This window comes from Bos taurus, chromosome 26 (genome assembly GCF_002263795.3).
Source record: "Bos taurus isolate L1 Dominette 01449 registration number 42190680 breed Hereford chromosome 26, ARS-UCD2.0, whole genome shotgun sequence".
NCBI classification, from domain to species: domain Eukaryota; kingdom Metazoa; phylum Chordata; class Mammalia; order Artiodactyla; family Bovidae; genus Bos; species Bos taurus.
The window spans coordinates 50,694,282-50,718,192 of NC_037353.1; the positions used below are offsets into that span (position 1 = coordinate 50,694,282).

Below are 23,911 nucleotides of genomic sequence, written 5' to 3' on the forward strand. Positions count from 1 at the left end.
CCAAAATACAACACTTCAGTGCAATCTCAAGAACAGAATGGCCTCTGTTCGTTTCCAAGGCAAACCATTCAACATCACAGTGATCCAAGTCTATGCCCCAACCACGAATGCAGAAGAAGCTGAAGTTGAACGGTTCTGTGAAGACCTACAAGACCTTCTAGAGCTAACACCAAAAAAAAAAAAAAAAAGATGTCATTTTCATCATAGGAGGTTGGAATGCAAAAGTAGGAAGTAACAGGCAAGTCTGGCCTTGGAGTACAGAATGAAGCAGGGCAAAGGCGAAGAGAGATTTGCCAAGAGAACGCACTGGTCACAGCAAACACCCTCTTCCAACAACACAGGAGAAGACTCTACACATGGACATCACCAGATGGTCAACACCAAAATCAGACTGATTATATTCTTTGCAGCTGAAGATGGAAAAGCTCTATACAGTCAGTAGAAACAAGACTGGGAGCTGACTGTGGCTGAGATCATGAATTCCTTATTGCCACAGTCAGACTTATATTGAAGAAAGTAGGGAAAACCACTAGACCATTCAGGTATGACCTAAATCCAATCCCTTGTGATTGATTATACATGCTTATACAGTGAAGGAGGACAAATAGGTTCAAGGGATTAGATCTGGTGTAGACAAAGTGCCTGAAGAACTATGGACAGAGGTTTGTAATATTGTACAGCAGACGGTGACCAAAACCACCCCAAAGAAAAAGAAATTCAAGAAGGTAAGTGGTTGTCTGAGGAGACCTTACACATGCCTGAGAAAAGAAGAGAAGCGAAAGGCAAGGGAGAAAAGGAAAGATATATCCAACTGCACGCAGAGTTCAGAGAATAGCAACGAGAGACAAGAAAGCCTTCTTAAGTGAACAGTACAAAGAAACAGAGGAAAACAGTAGGATGGGAAAGACGAGATATCGTCAAGAAAATTAGAGATACCAAGGGAACATTTCATGCAAAGATGGGCTCAATAAAGGACAGAAATGGTGTGGACCTAACAGAAGCAGAAAATACTAAGAAGAGGTGGCCAGAATACAGCAAAGAACTGTTCAAGAAAGGTCTTAATGACCCGGATAACCGCAATGGTGTGATCACTCACCTAGAGCCAGACATCCTGGAATGTGAAGTCAAGTGGGCCTTAGGAAGCATCACTATAAACAAAGCTAGTGGAGGTGATGGAATTCCAGCTGAGCTATTTCAAATCCTAAAAGATGCTGCAGTTAAAGTGCTGCACTCAATATGCCAGCAAATTTGAAAAACTCAGCAGTGGCCACAGGACTGGAAAAGGTGTTTTCATCCCAGTCCCAAACAAAGGCAATGCCAAAAAATGTTCAAAGTGAAAGTGAAGTCGCTCAGTCGTGTCCGACTCTTTGCGACCCCATGGACTGTAGCCTATGAGGCTCCTCCATCCATGACATTTTGTAGGCAAGAGTACTGGAGTGAGTTGCCATTTCCTTCTCCAAAAGGACGTTTAAACTACTGTACAATTGCACTCATTCCATACGTTAGCAAGATTACGCTCAAAATCCTTCAAGCTAGGCTTCAGCAGTATATGAACTGAGACATTTCTGATGTACAAGCTGGATTTAGAAAAGGAACCTGTATGCAGGTCAAGAAACAACAGTTAGAACTGGACAGGGAACAAAGCACTAGTTCAAAATCTGGAAAACGGTGTCAAAGCTCCACATTATCACCTGCTGCTTTAACTTACAGGCAGCACATGCAATGCAAAACGCTGGGCTGGAGGAAGCACAAGCTGGAATCGGTACTGCAGGGAGAAACATCGACAGCCTGAGACACGCGGACGGCACCACTCGAATGGCAGAAAGTGAAGAGGCACTAAAGAGCCTCTTGATGAGGGTGAAAGAAGCGGGTGAACAAGTTGGCTTAAAACTCAATACAAAAAACTAAGATCATGGCATCTGGTCCCAACTGTGGTGTTGGAGAAGACTCTTGAGAATTCCTTGGACTGCAGGTAGATCAAACCAGTCAATCCTAAAAGAAATCAGTCCTGAATATTCATTGGAAGGATTGATGCTGAAGCTGAAGCTCTAATCCTTTGTCTACCTGATTCAAAGAACTGACTCATTGGAAAAGACCCTGATGCTGGGAAAGATTGAAGGCGGGAGGAGGAGAGGGCGACAGAGGATGAGATGGTTGGATGGCATCACCAACTCAATGGACACATTGCTGTTCAGTCACTCAGTCCTGTCTGACTCTTTGCAACCTCTTGGACTGCTGCATTCCAGGCTTACCTGTCCTTCACTATCTCCTGGAGTTTGCTCAGACAATGGACATGAGCTTGAGCAAACTCTGGACTTTCCTGGTGGCTCAGATGTAAAGAATCTGTCTGCAATGAGGGAGACCCAGCTTCGATCCCTGGGTCAGGAAGATCCCCTGGAGAAGGGCATGACTATCCATTCCTGTATTCTTGCCTGGAGAATCCCATGGACAGAGGAGCCTGGCGGGCTACAGGCCACGGGGTCGCAGAGTCAGACGTGACTTAGTGACGGAACAACAAGAAGCTGCCAGTGTGTCCCTGGATGGTGAGGTGGGGGAGGTCCCCAGGTTCAGGCAGGGCGACCCTGCCTCTGCTCCCTCTGAGCATCTCCTGGATGCCGGCACCGTGACGAGGCAGCAGAGAAGCAAAGGTACCAGTGAGAATGCAGTCGATGCCCTTCCGTCTGCAGGTGCCCCGACCAGTTCCCTGAAAAACGCTGTGGCGGCTCCAAGACTTCTGCTGGGAAGGGCTGCCAGCTTATCGAACAGAGATCAGTCACCAGCTTATCACAGAGATCAGTCACCAGCTTATCGAAGAGATCAGCTACCAGCTTATCGCAGAGATCAGTCACCAGCTTATCGCAGAGATCAGTCACCAGCTTATCGCAGAGATCAGTCACCAGCTTATCACAGAGATCAGCTACCAGCTTATCGCAGAGACCAGTCACCAGCTTATCACAGAGATCAGCTACCAGCTTATCGCAGAGATCAGTCACCAGCTTATTGCAGTCACGCTTCGTACACGGCACGGGGAAAGCACGAGGACACAAAAGTGCTGTTTGCAGTGACATCAGGTCAAAACCCTGGAGGCCCTTTTTTCTAAATTGAAAATTTATATGGGGGCTTCCCCAGTGGTCTAGTGGGTAAGAGTCTGCCTGTCAATGCAGGGGACACGTGTTCAGTACCTGGTCTGGACGATCCCATGTGCTGCAAAGCAAAGAAGCCCCCACATGGCGGCTGAACCTGCCCGCCTGGAGCCCACGCCCCGCAACAAGAGGTCACCGCACCCACCCGCCCGCCACAGCTAGGGAAAGGCTGTGTGCACAGTGGTGAAGACCCACTGGAGCCAAAAATACGATAAAATAAAAAATAAATAAATTTAAAAAATAACATATGGAAACATTAAGGGCCCGGGCTATCTGAAAAGCAGGCAGCATACCACGCCCCTGACTGCAGGGACGGACCCTGATGCCCAGCATCGGCCGGGAGGGAAGGCTGACAGCAGGCAGGGCTGCTCAGCTCTGCCCCATCAGGCTGGCGAGGGGTCTCCTGTGGAGACAGCAGTTGAGCGCAGCCCCTCTGCTGGGAGCCTCCCTTCCTGGGGCGAGGCTGGGGCTCCTCATGAGAAGACAGACCACCTGGCAGGGGCCTGTGGAGGCAGCACTTTCGGCCTAGTGACAAGCAGTGACGGGAGATGAGCCCCCCAGCCCCGGCCTGGGCTGGGCCCCCCATCGTTGCCTGTAGCCCCTCCGGGCCTGCCCCCACCTGGACGTCCCCTGTCCCTCTCCTGGGCACGGGCCCTCCCGTTGCTCTGTTGCCTGCAGCTCCAGGTTCAGCCTCACCCCCTCCCGCTGTAGCTCGGTACCCGCCTCACCATCGCGTGGTGCCCCCCCTAAACCTCTGCCTGCCTGGCACGACTGTCTGTGCGCCATCTGCAGGTGAAGGCGCCGCGGTGGGGCAGGGCCCACTCTGGCCCAAGCTCCTCCGGCCATGAGCTCTGAGGGCCTCCTCTGGGGCCCTGGGTGTGAGCACGGGCCATGAGACCAGCCTGGAGGAAAGGGAAAGGCAGCGAGGGGCCCCGAACAGGCTGGATTCGAAGGATTTGCTGCAGGCCAGCGGGGCCTGGGCGAATGGGCGGGGCTGCGCAAAGGAGGGGCCTCTGCAGACCTGGGTGCAGCGAGCAGCCTCCAGGGCTCCAGCTCGGCACCCACAGGGGCCACGCCAGGCCAGACGGAGCTCCAGGGACAACGGCTGGGCAGCCTCAGGGCATGGGGAGACCTCTGGAGCCAGTTCTGCTCTGGGCGCACAGCAAGGGGACCCGCCTCCTGGACCCCCACCCTCCCACGCCCCCCGCCACGCCCCCCCCCCCGATGCCACACTGGGCCCACCACGCTGACAGGTCCAAGGAGAGATGCCCTGGGCTTCGATCAAGAGGCTCCTTCAGCACGTGGTGAGGTGGCGTGGCAAGCGGGCAAGGGGCCTCTGCTCAAGTCTGCAACCCGCAGCGGGCGCAGGACCCAGAGCCCCTCAGAGGCACCCAGCCACCCAGGGACAGCTCACCAGGAGACCCCGCTGCCGGCCTCACCTTGGGCAGGTCGGTGACCCCTCCTCTTCTTTCCCCGGCACTGCCCATGGGTCCAGATGGGTCCCCCAGGCCGCCCAGGAGTGGACCCAATCCAGCGGGGGTCTGGAGTGCTGGGTGGGCTCAGCACCCCCTTCCCCCAAGGCGGACTGTCCCCCCAGCCCCCTGGGAGAGGCTGCCGCCTGGGCCAGACTGTGCCCTCGCCCTGGAGTCCTGTAGGTGGGCTCTGGCGTCTCCGCCGCCCCGGGTCGGGCCCCTGCAGCCCGCCGCCTCCCCCTCTGCGGGGAGCCTCGCCCTCCTCCGGCCGTTGGGCTCTGTGTCCAGCACCTGCGGGACCGCGGCCGGCAGAGGGCGCTGGAGGCCCGGGGCGCTGTCTGCGCGGCGGCCGCCCGGCGCCCGGGCCCGTGCGAAGCCGTCCAGAGCCCTGCGCGGCCCCGGCCACCCCCGTGGACCCTCCTGCTCAGCGTCAGCTCCCACCCCCAGCGGACCCCCGCCACGGCCGCTCCAGTGAGGTCGTGACCCCAGTGCCGGGGAGGCCGCTGCAAGAAGCGGGAGCGTGGAAGCCCAGGTCAACCCTGGGGGCTCCAGAAGGGTTAGCCCGCGGGCTGGTTTCGGATTCCAGCGCCAGGACTGTGTATGATAAATTTGCCTGCTGCTAAGTTGCTCCGTCGTGTCTGACTCTTTGCGACCCCACTGACAGCAGCCCACCAGGCTCCTCTGTCCACGGGGTTCTCCGGGCAAGAATACTGCCATGCCCTCCTCCAGGGCATCTTCCTGACCAGGGGTCAAACCCGAGTCTTTTACTTCTCCTGTGTTGGTAGGGGGGGTTCTTATCCACCAGCACCCCCCTGGGAAGCCCCGACGATGAATTCATGTAGTTTTAATTTGTTCCAATAGGAGCAGGAAACTAACCTGGTCCCCAAGCTCACACTACCCAGAGAGTCACGTCCCAGCAGAAAGCACAGAACTGTAAGTGAATCACAGAGCTGGACCTTCGAGGCCTGTCACCGAGAAGGGTGGGTTTGTAAGGGGGTGCAGCTTTGGTGCCCAGGCTCCTGCTTCCGGCTGGGGGAGTCGGAAAGACACCAGTGACAGATGCGGGGGACGTGCCTACCTAGTCCTACAGCAGCGGAAGGACGGACGGACGGACAGACGGCCCAGAGGGGGACGGGAGGAGGCTGGGTGCTCAGCGGGGAGTGCAGATGGGACCCCAGAGCCCCCGCTCCCAGGAAGGATGAGCACCAGGAGCAGCGTGACTACAGAGGCTGGCCACTCATCCGCATCACGCGGCCAGATGGTGACACAGTTTCAGACATGGGTCTGGAAAGCACGCTGGGTAGTGAAATAAACCTGGTAAAAATATAAAATGAGCGAGTCCATGTGTATACGGCTCAAAATCAGTGCAGACAAATTTGGGTGGTAAAACTATAAAAAAAGGCGATAAAAGTCATGAGTCAGGACGGGGGCGGGGCATGGCCGAGTTTCCTGCAGAGGAGGCTCCTGTTTCTTCCTTTGAAGGGCACAGGACTGTTTCATAAACCTGCACTGATGTTTTAGGCTTTTGGGGGGTATAAATGTTCTATTTCTTAAAAAAAAAAAAAGTTTTTTTAAAAAAAGGAAGGACCAGCCCTCCCCCCAGAGCCTGGGGTACCTCCGAGCTGGAGGGTGAAGGTTCCAGCAGCTCTGACCCCGGCTGACCCTGCTGCCTGCCCACCTACCCAGGCACTTGCCCGTCCTCTGTCCTGTCTTCAGGGCCTGGGACCTGTTTTGCACACTCCCCTGGCTGCTGACTGGAGCCCACGTGCAGTCAGAGTACACCACTCCCAGGACAGGGAGCCCTGGTCGGTGGGCGCAAGGCCCAGGTGAAGGTTGTTGTCCCTGCTGAGGCCCATGGGCCCTGCGTGGGCACGCGTGGTGCCCGCCGGGGAGTCCCTGTGGGTGTCCGGCTGGCTCCACGAGCCCCAGCCGCCCTGGAGGCCTCGCAGAGGGGCTCCAGCGACTGTTCAGCAGACAGTGACCTCAGAGTGCTGGAGTTTTCTGACTCTGACCCACGGACCCCTTCTGCTCCAGCTTCAGTGTTCAAGTGGGGCGTCTGTTTACCGACCCTGCGTCCTGAGTTTAGGGGCCCTGAGAAACCTGACTTGGAAATCCCAGCAACCGCCCCCGGTGCCTGTCTCACGTCAGCTGAGCCGGGCAGGCCCTCTTTCCAGGTCATGGGGCCCACGCTTCCCTGAGTGTCCGAGGGGCCGCAGGAGAGGACAGAGGACTGCAGAGGCCAGATTCTCCTGCCACGGCTCAGCGACCGGAAGGGACCAGCAGGGGAAGATGCCCGCAGCAAGGACGAGGGAGGAGCAGCCACGTCAGGCCGTGAGGAAGGTCCCGAGGGCCTGCTGGCTGCTCTGTCCACTGTCCAGGCCGGGCAGGCCCGCCCCCAGGATGGCCTGAGGAGCTGCCATCAGCTGACAGACACCAGCTGGTCCATGCCCTTGTGGATCCTGGGTCTCTGCGGATGAGATCCGCTGACGTGAACGGAGGAGTCACTGCTCCTGGGCCCCCCGTATCCTCGAGGAAGGCGGGGTGCACTTGGAGGAGGGGTGGGCTGGAGACCTGGAGCAGCCCAGGGCAGTCGGCAGCAGCTGGAGTCCAGATGAGGATGAGCGCGTGGGCGCAGGCCTTCAGCCCAGAGTCTGTCGGAGGGGTATCCCCCCTCCAGGTCCAGTTAGCGCTCCTGGTGTTGGTCAGGACTTTGAAACCCGAGAGATCAAGTCAGTGATTTCAGCGCGGGTGAAAGAGCCACCCATGTACATCGCCCGAGGGTGCGGCTTTGAGAGCCACCGACGTTGCCTCTGAGATGCAGATCCTCACGTCCAGCTCGCATTGACCGGCAGTGGGCAGAGGAGGGTGAAACCCTCAGGAACTTGACGCCTGGAGAAGAGCTGGTGGACGAAGGCCTGGGGCCGTGTGGGGCGCGGAGGACGCCTGCCCGAGCCCCGACCACACCGTGAAGGTGCTCCAGGACAGGCTCCTGTTCAGAACGTGGTGCTGACTTAGTCGCTCAGTTGTGTCCGACTGACTCTTGGGAGCGCAGTCCGCCAGGCTCCTCTGTCCGTGGGACTTCCCAGGCAAGAACACCGGAGTGTGAACACTGCAGTGTGAACACCGGAGTGGTCTCCTATGGAGACCAGGAGGCACGGAAACCCAGCAGCCCGGCGTGTCCTGATTCTTGGGGGTAGGTCCCAGCACGCAAGGCTGTCCGCTCGCGTTTAGCTGACAAGAGCCCCCGTGTTCCTGGGCCAGGCCTGTGAGCCAGGCCGGGGTCCGAGGTGCGGCCTCACAGGGTCCTGCTCGGCTCTGAGCCTAGAGTCCTCTGCTCCCAAGGCCGCACATGGGGCCGTGTGGCTCCACCTGGCCCAGCGCTGGGTCGAGCATGTCCCAAGCTCCCAGCCGGCTTCAGCCTCTGCCCTGAGAAGGGGTCCCGGGCAGAGGGAGCCCTGGGGACCCCTCCCTCCCCTGGGCAGGGCCATCCAGAGCCTGGGCCAACTGCCTGCGGACCATGGACGAACCAGGCTGTGGGCACCACCAAGTGGGCTTTTCAGACCTTGAGACAGGAAACTACTTGGGGGCGCTGTATCGGGAGGCAGGGCAGGCTGCAGAGTCAGGACGTGGCTGCACGCAGCTGAATCAGTCCAGAACGCCAGCGGCCCCAGCCAGAAGCTGTTTGATGCTGAGGTTTCGGTGGAGGCCTTGGGCCCGGGATCCCCTGTTGAACGCTCCCCCCGCCGAGATGGCGGTCTCGGGAGGCGGTCTTGGTTGTAGGGTGGAGCCCTCCGGAAGCGCTTTTCCGGAGACCGCGGAGAGCCTCCTCGCCCTGGCGCTGTGTGAGAACACAGCCGGAGATGGGCCTCGAGGCCCAGGAGGCCGGTCCCGCCTCGTCTGCAGCTGGTTCCCGCTGCTCGGCTGCTCTCAGATCTAGTTCCCAAAGGTCCCTGTGCGATGCCCTCGAGCGCGCCCCTGCCCCGCCAGGCCCCCCACGTGCGACCTGCACGGCCCCCTTGTGAGTGCACCTGCATTTCCTCCCGGGCTGTGCCGACCACTCACCCGGCGGCATCTGCACTCCTGGGACCCCCTCCCCTCCTTGTGAGCCTGCACAGACTGTCCCAGACTCAGCCTGAGGGTCTCCTCCCACTGCGGCCTCCGGAGGTCCTTCTGCAGAGCCAGCCACCACCTCCTGGGATGGGGGTGGGACCCGGGGGTCCCGTGATGATGGCTGAGCCTCGGGTCCACAGCCATCATCTCTGTGCTGAGCACTGGGGTGGGGGGGGCCCGGGGGGCCTGTGACAACAGCTGAGCCTCGGGTCCACAGCCACACAGCCACCGCCTCTATGCTGAGCAGTGGGACGGTGGGGTGGCCTGGGGGTCCCGTGATGACGGACCAGCTTGGGTCCACAGCCACACAGCCACCGCCTCTATGCTGAGCAGTGGGACGGTGGGGTGGCCTGGGGGTCCCGTGATGACGGCTCAGCTCGGGTCCACAGCCACACAACCACCGCCTCTGTGCTGAGTCCTGGGATGGGGGCCCCGGGGGGCCCGAGATGACGGCTCAGCCTCTGGGCCTCACGTCAGAACACAGAGTCAGCCTGCTTTCCGCCAACAGCAGCTCAGATCAGCGTGGACGTTGTGCACTCCAGGCCCAATTAAACAGTATTTACTGACTTGCCATCACCTCTCGATTGTGGTTTCCACGTTAATGAGAAGGAGCTGTGAGCCCAGGTCTGAGGACACGGGCAGGGCAGCCCCCCAGGTCCCGCGGGAGGACGCGGCGAAGCCTCCCTTGGATGAGCTGCGGAGGCTGCTGACAATGTCCCCTGGGTGGGAGAGCAGGGAGCCCCTCCTGCAGGAGCAGAGGGAAGGCCCGACCCCCAAGGCTGAGGGGCGGCACCTCTTCATCACAGGTAGTGATGCCCCAAAAGAAAGCCCTGGGCTGGGACTGACGGGCCAGGAGCCCAACTCAGACTCAGTTCATAGCCGTCTGGGACCCACGAAGGCCTCGACTCTGCCTGGTGACCCCTGGGAGGCCTGGGGCCCGAATTGAGATGCTTCCTGGAGGCCCCCTGAGGCCATGCCCACCCACCCTGCTGCCCCGTCCCCCACAGAGAAAGCAGATGCTGACTCGGTCCTGCGCCCACAGCAGAGCCTGCGGGGCCGCCTGCCCCGGCCCGGACCCTTGCTGAGCCCCAGCCTTGCCCTCGGAGCTTTCTAAACATGGGAGGGATAAAGTGGCTCATTCCCACCCCTGGGATCAGGGTCTCACCCTCAGCCACGCGGCCCTCCACTCAGGCGGAGCTTCCCCGTCTCTACGGTTCTCAGCACGGCTCTAGAGCAGACATCCCCTCCCTCCACCGCCTCCTGCCGAAAGCCTGATGATCTGGGGGAAACAGCACGATCATAAATGATAAGTGGGTGGAAGAAAAGGCCTCGCGATGAATGAAGCAAGCCCTCAGCACACAGATCTCTGGGTCAGCAACAGCAGCGCCCGGGGGAAAGTCACGCCATGGGCTCTACAGTCAGAACAGACAGGTCTCAAATTGGGAATCTGACTTGATTCTGTAAAGAACCGGGGAAAAAAAGAGCGGACTGAATTCAGATCAGCAGAAGGAAGGGACTAATAGAGACTACGGCAGAGATAAATGCAACGAGGCGATCATTAGTTAGCTGCTGACGATGCAGTGGGACAGCCCCGAAATCTCTTTGTGCCCCAGTGTCCTTATTTTGTAAAACAGAAAGTCATCTTCCCTCTGAAGTGTGTGAAAGCACTTTGTAAACTATGAGATCTTATTAAACTTACTTTATGTCAGACATACTTTCTGTTCTAAACAAACTGCCAAATAACTGTAAAGCCCACACCAGCCCCTGGGCAGAGAGCCTGTCAGAGTATGTGCTCAATAAAGTCCCTGATTTCAAAGAAGAAAAAAAACAGAGAAAGTCAATGAAATCAAAGTTAGTCCTTTAAAAAGCTTAACACAATTGGCCAACTGTTGGCCAGACTAAGAGAAAAAGAGAAGGGCTAACGCAGTCCTGCAAGTCCTTGCCAGGGCATTGGGGCAAGAAGAGAAAGAAGAACATCCAGACTGAACGCGAAGCAGTAAAACTCCCAACGTGGAGAGGAAACCGTGCATGTGATCCCAAAGGGCCCGCTGAGAGTCCCTGGGGCTAGCAAGCAACGTGAGCCGCCTCGCAGGACACACGCCAGCAAACAAGGTCAGCTGTGTTTCTGTACACAAGGGGGCTTCCCTGGGGGCTCAGATGGTAAAACAATCTGTCTGCAGTGCAGGAGACTCAGGTTCAATCCCTGGTCAGGAAGATCCCCTGGAGGAGGGCATGGCAACCCACTCCAGTGTTCTTGCCTGGAGAATCCCATGGACAGAGGAGCCTGGTGGATTGCAGTCCATGGGGTCGCAGAGAGTTGGACACGACTGAGCGACTAGTGCACATACATAAGCAATGAACAGCCTGAATACAAGATTAAAGAAACAATCCCGTTTACAACAGCATAAAAATACTAAGGAAATAATTTAACCACGAAGCACAAGATGTGTGCACTGAAAACTGTAAACTCTCCCAGGAGGAATGAAAGGCCATCGTGAGCGCAGCGACACCCTGTGTTCATGGACTGAAGACCGTCAGTAACGTTAAAATCCGCTGGGTCACAGAAAAAGCTAAAGAATTCCAGAAAAAATCCACTTCTGCTTTATTGACTATGCCAAAGCCTTTGACTGTGTAGATCACAACAAACTGTGGAAAATTCTTCCAGAGATGGGAATACCAGAATACCTGACCTGCCTCCCGAGAAATCTGTATGCAGGTCAAGAAGCAACAGTTAGAACTGGACATGGAACAACAGACTGGTTCCAAATAGGGAAAGGACTATCTCAAAACTGTATATTGTCACCTGCTTATTTAACTTATATGCAGAGTTCATCATGCGAAATGTTGGGTTGGATGAAGCACAATCTGGAATTAAGATTGCTGGAAGAAATATCAATAACCTCAGATACACAGATGATACCACCCTAAGGGCAGAAAGTGAAGAAGAACTAAAGAGCCTGTTGATGAAAGTGAAAGAGGAGAGTGAAAAAATCTGACTTAAAGCTCAACATTCAGAAAACTAAGATCATGGCATCTGGTCCCATCACTTCATGGCAAATAGATGGGGAAACAATGGAAACAGTGACAGACTTTATTTTGGGGGGCTCCAAAATCACTGCAGATGGTGATTGCAGCCATGAAATTCAAAGATGCTTGCTCCTTGGAAGAAAATCTATGACAAACCTACACAGCACATTCAAAAGCAGAAACAGTACTTTGCCAACAAAGGTCCATCTAGTCAAGGCTATGGTTTTTCCAGTAGTCATCTATGGATGTGAGAGTTAGACTATAAAGAAAGCTGAGTGCCAAAGAATTGATGCTTTTGAACTGTGGTGTTGAAGAAGACTCTTGAGAGTCCCTTGGACTGCGAGGAGATCCAACCAGTCCATCCTAAAGAAAATCAGTTCTGAATATTCATTGGAAGGATTGATGCTGAAGCTGAAGCTCTAATCCTTTGTCTACCTGATGCGAAGAACTGACTCATTGGAAAAGACCCTGATGCTGGGAAAGATTGAAGGCGGGAGGGGAAGGGGATGACAGAGGATGAGATGGTTGGATGGCATCAGTGACTCGATGGCCATGAATTTGAGTAAACTCTGGGAGCTGGTGATGGACAGGGAGGCCTGGCGTGCTGCAGTCCGTGGGGTCACAAAGAGTTGGACACAACTGAGCGACTAAACTGAACTGAATAATGTTAAAATGCTAACGCTTCTTAGCGTGCTCTCCAGATTCAGTGCAATCTCTACCCAAAGTCCAATGGCCGTTCATGCAAAAATAGAGAAAACTATTTTAATGTTAGTGTGAACCAGTGAAGTTGCTCAGTCGTGTCTGACTCTTTGCGATCCCATGGACTGTAGCCCCCCAGGCTCCTCTGTCCATGGAATTTTCCAGGCCAGAATACTGAAGTGGGTAGCCATTTCCTTCTCCAGGGATCTTCCTAACCTAGGAATCGAACCCAGGTCTCCCACACTGCAGGCAGATGCTTTACCGTCTGAGCCACCAGGGAAGCATAATGTTAGTGTGGGATTTCACAAATGTTTTTAGTTCTCATCAGAAAGCCGCAGAACTGAGTTGGGAGGACTCGGGGCTCTGCCCAGCCATGGGGCCTTCCCTGAGACCCAGCAGGATGTGGCGTGCTCTGTCCGCAAGGGGCCTCGCAGCACACTCCTCCCGGGAGGTCCCAGGAGCTAAATCCTTGCTGCAATTGGTGAAGCACAGGTGACTTTCTCGTCCTGGGGGCTCAGGATGCAGTGAAGCGATGCGCCCGGCGGCCCGGCGAGAAAGCCCCCTGACAAGGATGCTTCTGGGTGGAGGAGAAGAGGGTGGAGGCTCCGGGGCAGAGTTCAAGCCCCAGCGGCCCTGGAGGGAACGTCTCTAGCCCCTGACAGTTCCTCCTGGTCCCTGAGGTCCCCGTCATCAGCCTCTGTTCTCTGGAGAAGGTCCAGGCCTATCACACCTGCTGCCAGCCCCAGGCCAGGCTGGGCCAGAGAGAGCAGCTGGGCAGGGGGGCAGGCAAGTCTGAAGCAGACGCCCCCTCTCTGACAGTCACACCCGTGGGGGTGTGTGCCGGTGACCGAGGGACCCTCGGGGCCACTGCACTGGGTGGGCGGCCTTTAGCACCAGGCTTCTTGTCCCAGGGGCAGCAGATGCAGGCGGGTGGGCGGCAGTGGTCCCCGGGAGGCACTGGGGGGAGTGAGCTGTGGGTGTGACCATGCAGCTGGGCTGGGCCCCTGCCCCCAGGACACAGACCCACAGGGCCAGCCTGGTTACATGCATTCAGAAGCCACCGCGTAAAACCACAGCTTGCTCCACCACCAGGCAGCCACCAGGCAGCTCTGCAATCAGTTTCAGCTCCGGAAACGGAAACACATTTTGAGAGTGATTTTTAAACCCGGGGGCCTCCCTGGCAGGAGATAAGATGAAGAAATCTCGCCTCCCTGGCCCAAGCTGCAGCAGAAGCCACCAGCCCTGGCTGCCACGTGGCAACGTGTCTGCTCCACGTGAAAACCAGACAGTGTCGGGAACGGGGGTGGGGCTGGGCCACGATACTCACTTAAACAACAGCGTTTTTATCTGCCTCACTGGACGCCTGTGGGGCGGGCGCTCACGAGGATAGGCCAGTGGCCCCTCAGGTGCGGAGCCCACTCCGGGGGGGGGCCTAAGCACCCCCCGCCCCTGCCCCATCCAGGCCACGACCCCAGGAGCCGCTGCCCCTTACGGGACCACTTGGGTGTGGCTGTGCCCGGGATCCCAGGCCAGGGCCCCAGACACCCAGCACCATCCCGCTCAGGAGCTCAGCCAGCCTCTGGTGGCTGAGCACCTCACAGCGGTCAGCAGGGCTTCCAAGGCTCTCTGAGCTCAGGCAATGGCCTGGAGATGGGCCACTGATGGCGCTGGGCAGCGGGCACCCAGGCTCCGGCCACACAGGCTGATCTGGGCCTGGCTCGTGCTAACAGCCGATTTGGATTCAGTCTTGGTTTGGGAAATTGGAGGGCATAGGACAGCAAAACAGGGATTGCTGTGGACAGCTGCCTAGGGACGGGCGGGCCCGTCCTTGCCTTAAAGAGCCGAGACCATGCCATGGCATCTCCTGAGGGGCACTTCTGCTGCAGCCCAGACGGATGCTTCCAGGGCATCCCAGCCGCATTCTGGGGTCCCCTGGGGCATCCCAGGCAGCATGCTGGAAGGATGTCTGGGGGTCCCACTGGCCCCAGGCCTGGTCCTACCACGTCCACCCCGAACCCTCCCAGTCTGAGGAGGAAACGGGAACGACCAGCTGGAGAAGGAGCCCCATTCAAATCCACTTCCAGGCTGCACGGTCACCTTGAGGTCAGGTTCCCTCTCTACTCACCGAGACCCGTAAATAAACCAAAGCCGAGACCAGGACCCTGGCCCAGCACAGAGCCGTGTCCACGCCTGCCCACCCACGGCGGGCACCGGGGGCCTCCGCGCACTGACTCAGTGGCACCAGAGGGCACGAACCCCACACCTGGGCATTGACCCTGTCCCAGCCCCACCCCACCCCGGCCCCCCAGCCCTGGCCACCTGGGCCTTCGATCACCCCTGGGCCCAGGCTTCCCCATGGCCAGCTTGCCGAGAACCCCCAGGAAGCCCAGGGCTGGGGGTCAGATGCGCTGGGTACCTGAGCAGGGGCTGCTTGGGGTACGGCGGCTGGCCTGCCCCTGGGCACAGAGGGGCCTTCTTGGTCACCTGCTTGTAGATGTTCCTGGCGGTCACTCCGATCCACAGCAGAGTGGAGAGTGTGGAGTAGTGCAGCAGGATGCCCACCTGGGGGAGGAGCCAGTGAGAGCCTGCCCGCCCGCCAGCGCCCCCGCCCTGAGTCTGAGCCCCGACCGACCTTCCCCCTCTCCCCCAGCGCTCCTTCCCCGAGTCTGAGCCCCTCCCGTCTCCCCTGCCAGAACCCCTGCCCCGTGTCTGAGCCCCTCCTCGGCCCCCAGCGCCCCTCCACGTCTCCCCAGCGCCCCTTCCCCGTCCCCCCAGAACCCCTGTCCCGAGTCTGAGCCCCTCCTCGGCCCCCAGCGCCCCTCCACGTCTCCCCAGCGCCCCTCCCCATCCCCCCAGAGCCCCTTCCCCGAGTCTGAGCCCCGCACCTCGTCCTGCTACCCCCTCCCACATCCTCAGGAAACAGCTCAACAGCGACAGGAAGTGGGCCTGGCAGGGGCCCTGGGGTCCTGGGGCAGACACCACCCTTCACAGGGACTCAGAGCTCAGGGAAGATGCGTGGGTGGCCGGGACCCTGAGCCAGCTCGGCCTCCTGCAGGGAGCTGTGGGCACGCCCCCTCATCCTGGCCCCGCCCCCTCCTCCTGACCCCCGCCCCCCTCCCTCCTAGCCGGGAGACTCCGTTTGCTAGGGGGCCATGTGGTCAGCTTGGCTCAGCTCCCGCGGAGCCTGCCAGAAGGGAGGGGCGGAGGCGCGGGGGTCTCCAGGATGCTGTGCCTCCGGGATCAGAAGCTGAAGTTCACTCCTTGCCTGTCCGAGTCTCTCGTTACTATGGAAACAGCCCCGACGCCCGTGGCGGCTCCGCTTTAGCTAATTGGGCGTTCATTCCACACCCCATCATCGCCATCCAATTCTGTAGAATGAGGCTACCTTTGAAGTAATGACCTGACGTTTTGCGATGACAGGTAAAATATGGCTGTGATTGTAAGGACGCCAGTGTTTAAGGAGTACCGAGATTCCCTAAACAAAGGTAACATCGCACCATTGTAAGGGTTTATCACATGCAGAGTTCAGCTTCAACTTGTGAGAAAGCCCCGTAAGGACGGGTGGGACTGTTGTGAGAACGCTGGGCTGTGTTTCAGTCGCTGCCCGCGCGGAGGGGAGCATCCAGGCCTTCTCTCTGCCCGGTCTGGGCCTCGTGCCTGGGAGCCTGGAGCCTGTGACCCCCTCGGCCTGGCCTAGAGAAGGGGTGGACGGGAGACGCTCCTCCGGGTGCGGCCTGGGCAGGCCCTGGCCCCGCCCCCGCCCGTCTTCCCCGAGCGCCGGGACCGTGCCAGCCTGTGGGTGATGGGAAGCAGGACCTCCCCGACGCCAGCCTCAGGTGGACACGTGCAGAGGTCGCTGCAGGGCCGTCACGCTTCCGTGACGTGCCAGGCTTCCACGGGGCGTGGAGCCGCTGGTGTGCGTGGTATCGCAGCCTCCGCGCGGCGCGCCTGGCTCTGGTCCCATAACGACCACCTCTCCTCTCCAGCCGCCAGCTCTGGACCCCAGCGCCCATCACGGCCCTAGGGCGTGTTTCCCTGCGACGCCCGCCGGTGTGGGGGCGCTGCTGGCTGTGGGCACCGCTGTTAAGCCCAGGTGGTGGGGTGCAGGGGTTGGGCACAGTGGGCCAGTCTGGCTGCCGGCGAGGGCAAAACCGCACTGGCGCTGACGAATCGTCCCGTGACAGGGGCGGCGGGGCGCCCGGAGCCTGCAGCCGGCAGGACGGCCAGCTGTGCGGGTTCAGTCTGAGCAGGTCCAGAGGCGGGAGGTGCCCGCCCAGGACACTCAGGGCTCTCCCTGCGCAGACCAGACGTCTGTCCGTCCGGTGCAGGCTCTCGGGGATGGACAGGGCAGACGCTGGGAGGACAATCTGCTCTCCTTGGGCCGCCGCTTGAACATTCGTATCTCGCAGAAGCACCCTCACAGACGCCCTAGAAGGATGTATGACCGAATGTCTGGGCACCAGGGCCGGTCAGCTTGACACTGGACAGTGAGCTTCACACCTTCCAACCGACCTGGCTCTGAGCTGTGTGCCCTGGGGTCCCTCTCCTCCGGCGAGTGTGAGGTCCACGGTCACGGCCTCCTGGCCCCGCACCTGCTCTCTCTCCTGACTGTTCCTCCCGGTGAGCCTGGCCTGTGTGCCACGGGCCCTCTGCTGGAATCTTGTCCTCTCTGCCTCACACCTGGGCCAATGCTTGTCTTCAAGTGAGCGAGTGAAGCCGCAGCTCCTTCTGGAAGTGTGGACTCAGAGCTGAGGGGAAGTTGTCACCACGAGGTGACCAGCAGGACTTCTGAGGCCCTCCAGGCTTGTCTGCCCCCGCCCATGACACACTCAGGGGTCCAGCCTGCTGGCCTGGCCTGGCCTTGGCTGCCACAGGGATGCCTGGCCCCTGAGCCTCTGTCTGGGCAGGAGGCTTGGGGACAGTTCCCGAGTTGGGGGCTCCTGGCCGGGCTCCCGGGGCTGTAGGGGTCGTGATGACCGGAGGTGCTGAGGGGCGGCGGCCTCAGGTCCCAGGGCTCCCCAGCCAGGGTCCCCACACACGGGCAGCAGTGCAAGTGTGGACATAAAGGTAACAGTCCATTTTACTGCTTCCAGACGGCTCTGCGTCTCAGCAGGTGTTCAGAGGCGGATGGCAAATTGGATTTCCCGGGGCTCCCCCGGGGGTGTTTCTGCGCTATTGAGAGACCTCCAGGAGCGTGTCTGCCCCGCGTGTGGTGCAGGGATGTGCTGGTGACTTTTCTGCCAGAGTCGGCCTCCCGGTGGGACGGTTGGCATCCATACAGGTTTGTGGAAAGCTGACTTCTCTTCTGTGCTCAGGAGCCTGGGGGCACTGGAAACCGAGCCCTTAACATCCTGCCGCACAGGCCTGGCACCTTGTTTGCAGGGGGAGCGTGTGGGGGCAGGAGCTCACAGCCAGTTCCCCCGAGGCACCCCTGCCCAGTGGGAGCAGACTCTTGCCCTCTGACGCCCAGGAGTTGCCAGCAGCTGCCATTGGTGCAGAAGGACAGGTCAGTTCGTGTGGACAGAAGAGCTGAGGTCAGCGGGCACACATGGGAGCCAGGGAATTGGGCTGAAGCAGCCCCCATGGCTGTCAACACACTCTTGTTGAATTCACACAACGAGGGCCACAAGGGGAGCCTGTGAGGTGGTGGGTGTTGGCCAGGACACTTTCTCCATGTGGTCCCGGCAGATGGACACCCACCAAATGAGTCCTTGGTGAGATGCCTGTGGTCCACGGGGAAGCCCCCACCTGGCCCCTTATGAGTGCTGGAGGTGTCTGCCCGCCAGGAGGGGACTGTTCCCCCCGCGGGTACTGTCCACCTAGAGGGTCTGCCAGCCAGGAGGGGACTGTCCCCCTGGAGGTGTCTGCCCACTGGGAGGGGCTGTCCACCTAGAGGGGACTGTCCACTTGGAGGTGAATGTCCACCTAGAGGGGACTGTGCCCTGGAGGTATCTGCCCACCAGGAGGGGACTGTCCGCCAGGCTGAGCCGGGGCCACATGTAGGTGGGCTGTTGAGAGGCTGGGGGGAGAGAGCAGAGGGCCCTCAATGTCCAGCTGCATGGACCCTGGGCCTTTGTCCTTGACTCGTGGCTGACGGAGGGGCCTCTCTGGCTCTGTCAGGACCAGGGGTACTTCATACGCCCCCCTTTCTTTTTTGGCTTCGCTGCGAGGTTTGTGGGATCATTTCCCAACCGGGGATCAAAGGCACAACCTCTTCAGTGGGAGCTTTGGAGTCTCACCCACTGGATCACCAAGGAAACCGCTTTCCCCTCCTTCTAAGAAAGGCCAGGCGGGGCCGGGGGTGGGAAGAAGACCCCCCAAGACTTCTTCTCCCAAAGGCCCCTGCTCACCCAAGAGGGCCAGACCTTCCAGTCCGTGTGAGAGCACTGGGTGCCACGTGGGGTGGGCACCCCCAACCCCTGGTGACCCAACGGTGAGGGCACTGTTTCCCTGGTGAGGCCGGGACTCTTACCTGGGCCGAGGGAGCAGGCCCAGCTCCTGAGCTCCTGCCCACCCATTTGCAGGAGAGGCAGGTCGAGTCCCTGCTTCTGTGATCAGCCAGTTTGTTGGAAATTGTCTCGTTAACATGTCACCAGGGGCTTGGAGAAAACTGGTCCAGTTGGAAAATAAACTAAACAACGTGGTCAGGCGCTGAGCAGATCGATCAGACTCACACAGGGGAGAAACTGTGATACAGATGTACTGGGTGCTAAAGAGTCCCTGTCACGAGAAAGCCCTGCACAAATGCTCGCGTGTTATTTCACACTCGGGACGATCATCACAAATCTCCCCCTTGGCCGGAGAGTCGATAAACACTTCAGACCTGGCAGCAAATGAAGACAGCACTCACCGCCTGGCACAGGGTCGGGAACCTGGTGCGGTTGATGCCGCCCGCGAAGGCAGAGAAGGTCAGGGCCGCGTGGAGACAGAAGTTCAGGAGGGTGTGCCGGCCCGGGCGGCTGATCCGGATGGCGCTGTGGGGCGAGACCAAGGTTAGCAGCCGTCTCCCTGGCCGGGGCGCGAGGCAGGGTGCGGGGTGCGGGGCGGCCTCAGCCGTACAGGCCGTGCTCCGTCCTGCCGGGACTGGGCTAGAGGCCTCGGGTGGACGGGGACAGGCTGGGAACAGCACACCAGGGAGACCAGGCTGGGGGTGGATGGACGGACTTGCCGTCCACTCTAGCTTGTGGCCTCGGGTGCTTGGTGTAAAGTCACCCTGGGATGCTGGGCCTGGACGTCTCCGGTTGTCAGACAAACGAGAACCTACAGGCCCTGGGACCTCACGACTTGTCCAAGGTCACGGGGGAAGGTCGGGGGGGAAGCCGATCTGGCTTCCTCATTCCCCAGGCGGGGCTCTTCGCGTCTGATCGAGTCTTTACCTTGGGAGAAGGCTGTGGCTGACTGAGGACCCCACAGCCGTGCCTGCCGCAGAGGACGCTGCTTGGGGTGGAGTCCACGCCCAGGGCCAGCCCGGCAGTGCTCACACCAGGCTTCTCAGTCTGTGCCTGCAGCTGTGACTGCGACCATAGCTTCTCTGCGGCCTCAGTCACACTCAGGCCTCTACCTGTGGCCCTGGCCCGCTATGTGCCCATGCTGCTCCCCTGACCACAGTTATGACCATGGTCTAGGCTCTGCCCATGGTCTGGACCCTGATGGTGGCCAGGACCCCTCCTCGCTTTTCCCGGGTCATCTTTGAGGGACGTAGAGAACCCACTGGACTCCCCTGTGGCCGGCCGGCCCAGGGCAGGGCTGCTCTGAGGGTTGTGCGGCTACTCTGACCTCTTTGGGGCGTGGGCTGTCGGGGCCCTTGGAGGAAGAGCGCGTGTTACCGACGGGATGAGAACTTGAGGGCCTGGGATGTCTGTCCCCCAGCACTCAGCCACCCGCGGCCGCCAGGGCCACCCAGGCCTGTGAGGCACCTGCCAGGGACTCCTTTCTACACGAGCACGGGGAGGGGGCTCACCTCTGGTGGACGATGTAGGTGGCGGCGGAGGCCAGCAGACACAGCAGCATGACGGCCGTGCAGGCGTACACCACGGGGTGCAGGAGCTCCCCTGGGGACGGGGGCAGGGAGAGGACAGTCCTCAGATCCTGGAAAGGACACGGAGCGCACTGCATGACCAGCGTGGCCGGGCTCTCCCAGGACCAGCGTCCGCCCCGCAAGCTCCAGGAGGCCATTCCTGCACCAGGAGACTTGCTGGGAAAGCCTGGGGCAGGGGCAGGGCCCCCAACCCAGGGAGCGCTCAGGGCAGAGGTGCCCAGCACTCGGCCCAGCCGCGGGTGTCCCTGTGGGCTCTGATGGCCGCCTCCCCAGGGGCAGCGCCCTGCTGGGCTGGGGGTCGGCCTGCCAGCCTCCCTCCATCCCGGGGGCGTGGGTCGCCCGGAGCCCACTGCCATCAGAGGTGCCTGTGTGACGGCACTGCCCCGGGAGGCTCCTGTCGGGTTGCCCCCAGGTCCCTCTGTGGGCCGCACACCCAGTGACGCGCTGCCGGGAAAGGTCTCCCAGGAGAGTCTGCCCAGTCTCGGTGGTCCTGCCGGGTGTGAAGCCGCCCCAGACCCCTGCGGCGTCCCGCCTCCACTGCGCGTCACACGAGAGCCCTGCTGCAGGCGGCGTCCCCACAGTCCAGGGGCTCTGGGCTTCAGGGGCCCGGCTCAGGTCAGACACGGTCCCGGGGCGGCCCTGACCCGAAGGGGCCAGAGCCTTTGTGAGAAGGAGGACAGCAGGATAGGCTGCAGCAGCATGTGGGGGGCGTCTACACGGCAGGGAGCAGCCCCAGGACACCAGCCTCCTGGGCTGTGGTTTGAGCCTCCTGCTCTTGGGGCTTTGCCATAGCCGCCCGGGGATAGCCTCTGCCTGTGGAGCGGGCGCTCTGGTGCCCACTACCCAGGTCAAGGGCGGGATCTGTGCTCCATGCTCTGAACCCGCTGCTCTGCTGGCGCAGCCCCAGGGGATGCGCTGGGCTCTGGAGGGCACGCTGGGGGCCAGGCTGGGCCTGTGGAGTGCGGCCCAGTGGCCCCGTGAGACCGCCTGAGTTGCCCTGGCTGTGCCTGCAGGGCTGGTGCTCAGGGTTGGGCTCCACCCTGCTCCCCAGACCACAGAGAGTCCATGCTGAGGCGCCTGCCCCCGGCCTAGCAGCAGTGGAGGCAGCTGATGGCGCCTCTAGGCTGCAGTGGTGGGGACGGAGGGGCATCCCGAGAAGGCCTGGGCCTGTCCACAGCGGGAGACAGGAAACTGCTGTCCTCGGGCTCAGGCTGCTTGTCTCCTGATGGACGTTTCTCAGCCCAGAGGACACGAGGCCTGGCCGGCCAAGGGCGAGCTCATAGACGCCACTCCAGGCCCAGCCTGGCCCCTGCTCCCTGACTTTGCTCTGATGCAGACTTGGGTGAGAAGGTGTCTGTCGCCGTGGCAACAGTGGATGGAATTTGGTCCCCTGGGAACAGGCGCTGCGTGACCTGGACACCAAGGGGACCTCGGCGTCTGGCTGCCCAGGGGCCCAGTGGACGAGTGAGGCAGGAACAGTGCCCGCCCCAGAGTGAGGGGCGGCCAAGGAAGTGAGGCAGGAACAGTGCCCGCCCAGAGTGAGGGGCGGCCAAGGAAGTGAGGCAGGAACAGTGCCCGCCCAGAGTGAGGGGCGGCCAAGGAAGCACCATGCTGCTTGCAGACGCCAGGCTGGACGCGCGCTGGCCACCAGCCCCAGTCCTGACCATCCACAGGCCCCGAAGGCCCCTGTCGGACGTGCACGGTCTCAGCAGGATGTGGGCCGGGCTCGGGGTAGAGTCAGGCAGGGGACACGGGCCTCAGGATGACGGGGGAGCTGGCTGTGTGTTCCGGGGACCCCACTCCAGCACCGGGAAGGTGGTGCCCCGAGGGACTGCGGTTAGACCCTGGCAGGATTCGTGTCGCACCCCGAGGAGCCGCTTCTGCAGGATGGAGGCCGTTGGGCCTGTCCTGCGCCTAGAGGTCTGTACCCCGGCGACGGGGCCTCCCGACAAGGGCAGGACGGGCTCCCGGTGGAGAGCGGATGTCTCACGAGGGGGCGGCGGGGCAGATGGCAGCGCTGGGGTCTCACTTTCAGGGTGTTGGGCTCCCACAGCCCACCCCCGGGGCCCCGTGCATCCCGAACTCTGAGTGTCTCCGCCGGGCGAGGGCGGGAAGGGGCCTGGTGCCCAGGAGTCCTGCGGCGTTTCTGCACCTGCCAGGCTCCACGGGCACTGGCCTCCTGCCAGACACAGCTCACCGCGAACGTCGAGAAGAGACAGGTCTTCTCGGTCGAGTCCTGATACCAAAGGGCCTTTTCTTCCCAGAGTCCTCGGCTGTGATGGTCTGGACTCAGGTCTGACGGGGCTCTGGGGGCGTCCCGGGCCTGTGCATGAGGTTCCTCTCACGGGAGACGACAGTTTGCCCCTCCGGTGACATCCTCACGGGCTGAGGCCGCCTGACTCACCACGGAGGCACGCTGGGGCCTCTGTTTCTGGTTTCACATCCGCACGTGAGAGTCGCCGCAGGTCCGGCCTGGCCCGTTCTCCCAGAGACCCAGTCGGGACCCACACCCTCACGTCTTGCCCGGAGCTGAAGGGCCCAGGTGGGGCCAGCCTCCCCGGGGGGCTCACAAGTCCATTCCCCACCTTCTCCGGGCACCGTCACTACCCCTCAAGACCGAGGTCAGACCTCCAACTCTTGTCTGGGGAGGCAGGGACGCGGGGCCGGGGGCGGTTGAGCAGAGCAAGCGCGTGCTTCCAGGAGCAGCGTCCGCGGGGCGGCCTGGTGACTGCGTCTGTGGAACGCTGGCCTAGTTGGGCTGTGATGGGGGAGCCTGTGCAGGGCCTGGACACGTGGTGGAGAGCTCCCCTCCAGCGCGCGCAAGCTGCCAGGTTCTGTCCACACGGGGAGACCCCTTTCTGCTGCGCGTAGGAAGAGCCGGGAGTGCGTCTCCTGCAGCAGGAACCCAGCTGGGAGCGTCGGTTCTGGACACAAAGGCGTTTCCTGGGCACGACGCCCACGCGGCCTTGGGGCGCGTGGGGTCACCCACCTTCGCACCCCCTCCTTTCCATCTGCGGGCCCAGTTTTGAGGCTTCGTGTGGTGGTGTGGGGTCTTTGACCGCCAGCAGCGGCACCCACACTATATGCTTCGGGAGAGACAGGGATTGGATTCCATTCAGCCTCCTGTTTCCGTTTCCTTCTCCAAATCAGACTTGTCAACAGCGCTTTCTACATTTTTAGAGGTGACATTTAAAATTCAAACTAGGTAATGCAAATGGCGAAGCATCTTATATTTCAAAGTTCACACGTGTGCAAGTGCCTCGCGGAAGAATCCACTCTGCAAGCATTCCACCAGCAAAACCCGTACGACAGTCCAGTATCTGGTCAGATGGTACCCGATGGGTAAGGCCTGTGGAGGCTGTGGGGCCAGCCGTGTGCTGGGACCAGTGACCGCAGATGGAGTGTGGGCCTCTGGGCCGAGG

The 23,911-nt window shown here is 60.4% G+C and overlaps 1 protein-coding gene across 2 annotated transcripts in view; it reads right to left on the reverse strand.

Annotated features, from left to right (window-relative positions):
- The window catches only part of ADGRA1 (adhesion G protein-coupled receptor A1), a 37,703-nt gene that overhangs the window by 6,360 nt on the left and 7,432 nt on the right, over positions 1–23,911 (reverse strand). Inside the window, exons 3-5 of one of the 2 annotated variants that reach the window (XM_005225880.5) lie at positions 20,412–20,502; positions 19,302–19,425; positions 14,868–15,013 (exon numbers count right to left, since the gene is read on the reverse strand). In XM_005225880.5, the coding sequence (XP_005225937.1) occupies positions 14,868–15,013; positions 19,302–19,425; positions 20,412–20,461 (320 nt within the window). In that variant the 5' untranslated portion in view covers positions 20,462–20,502. Of the gene's footprint in view, positions 1–14,867; positions 15,014–19,301; positions 19,426–20,411; positions 20,540–23,911 lie in introns of both variants that reach the window. The other variant, NM_001205846.1, reaches the window with a different exon arrangement.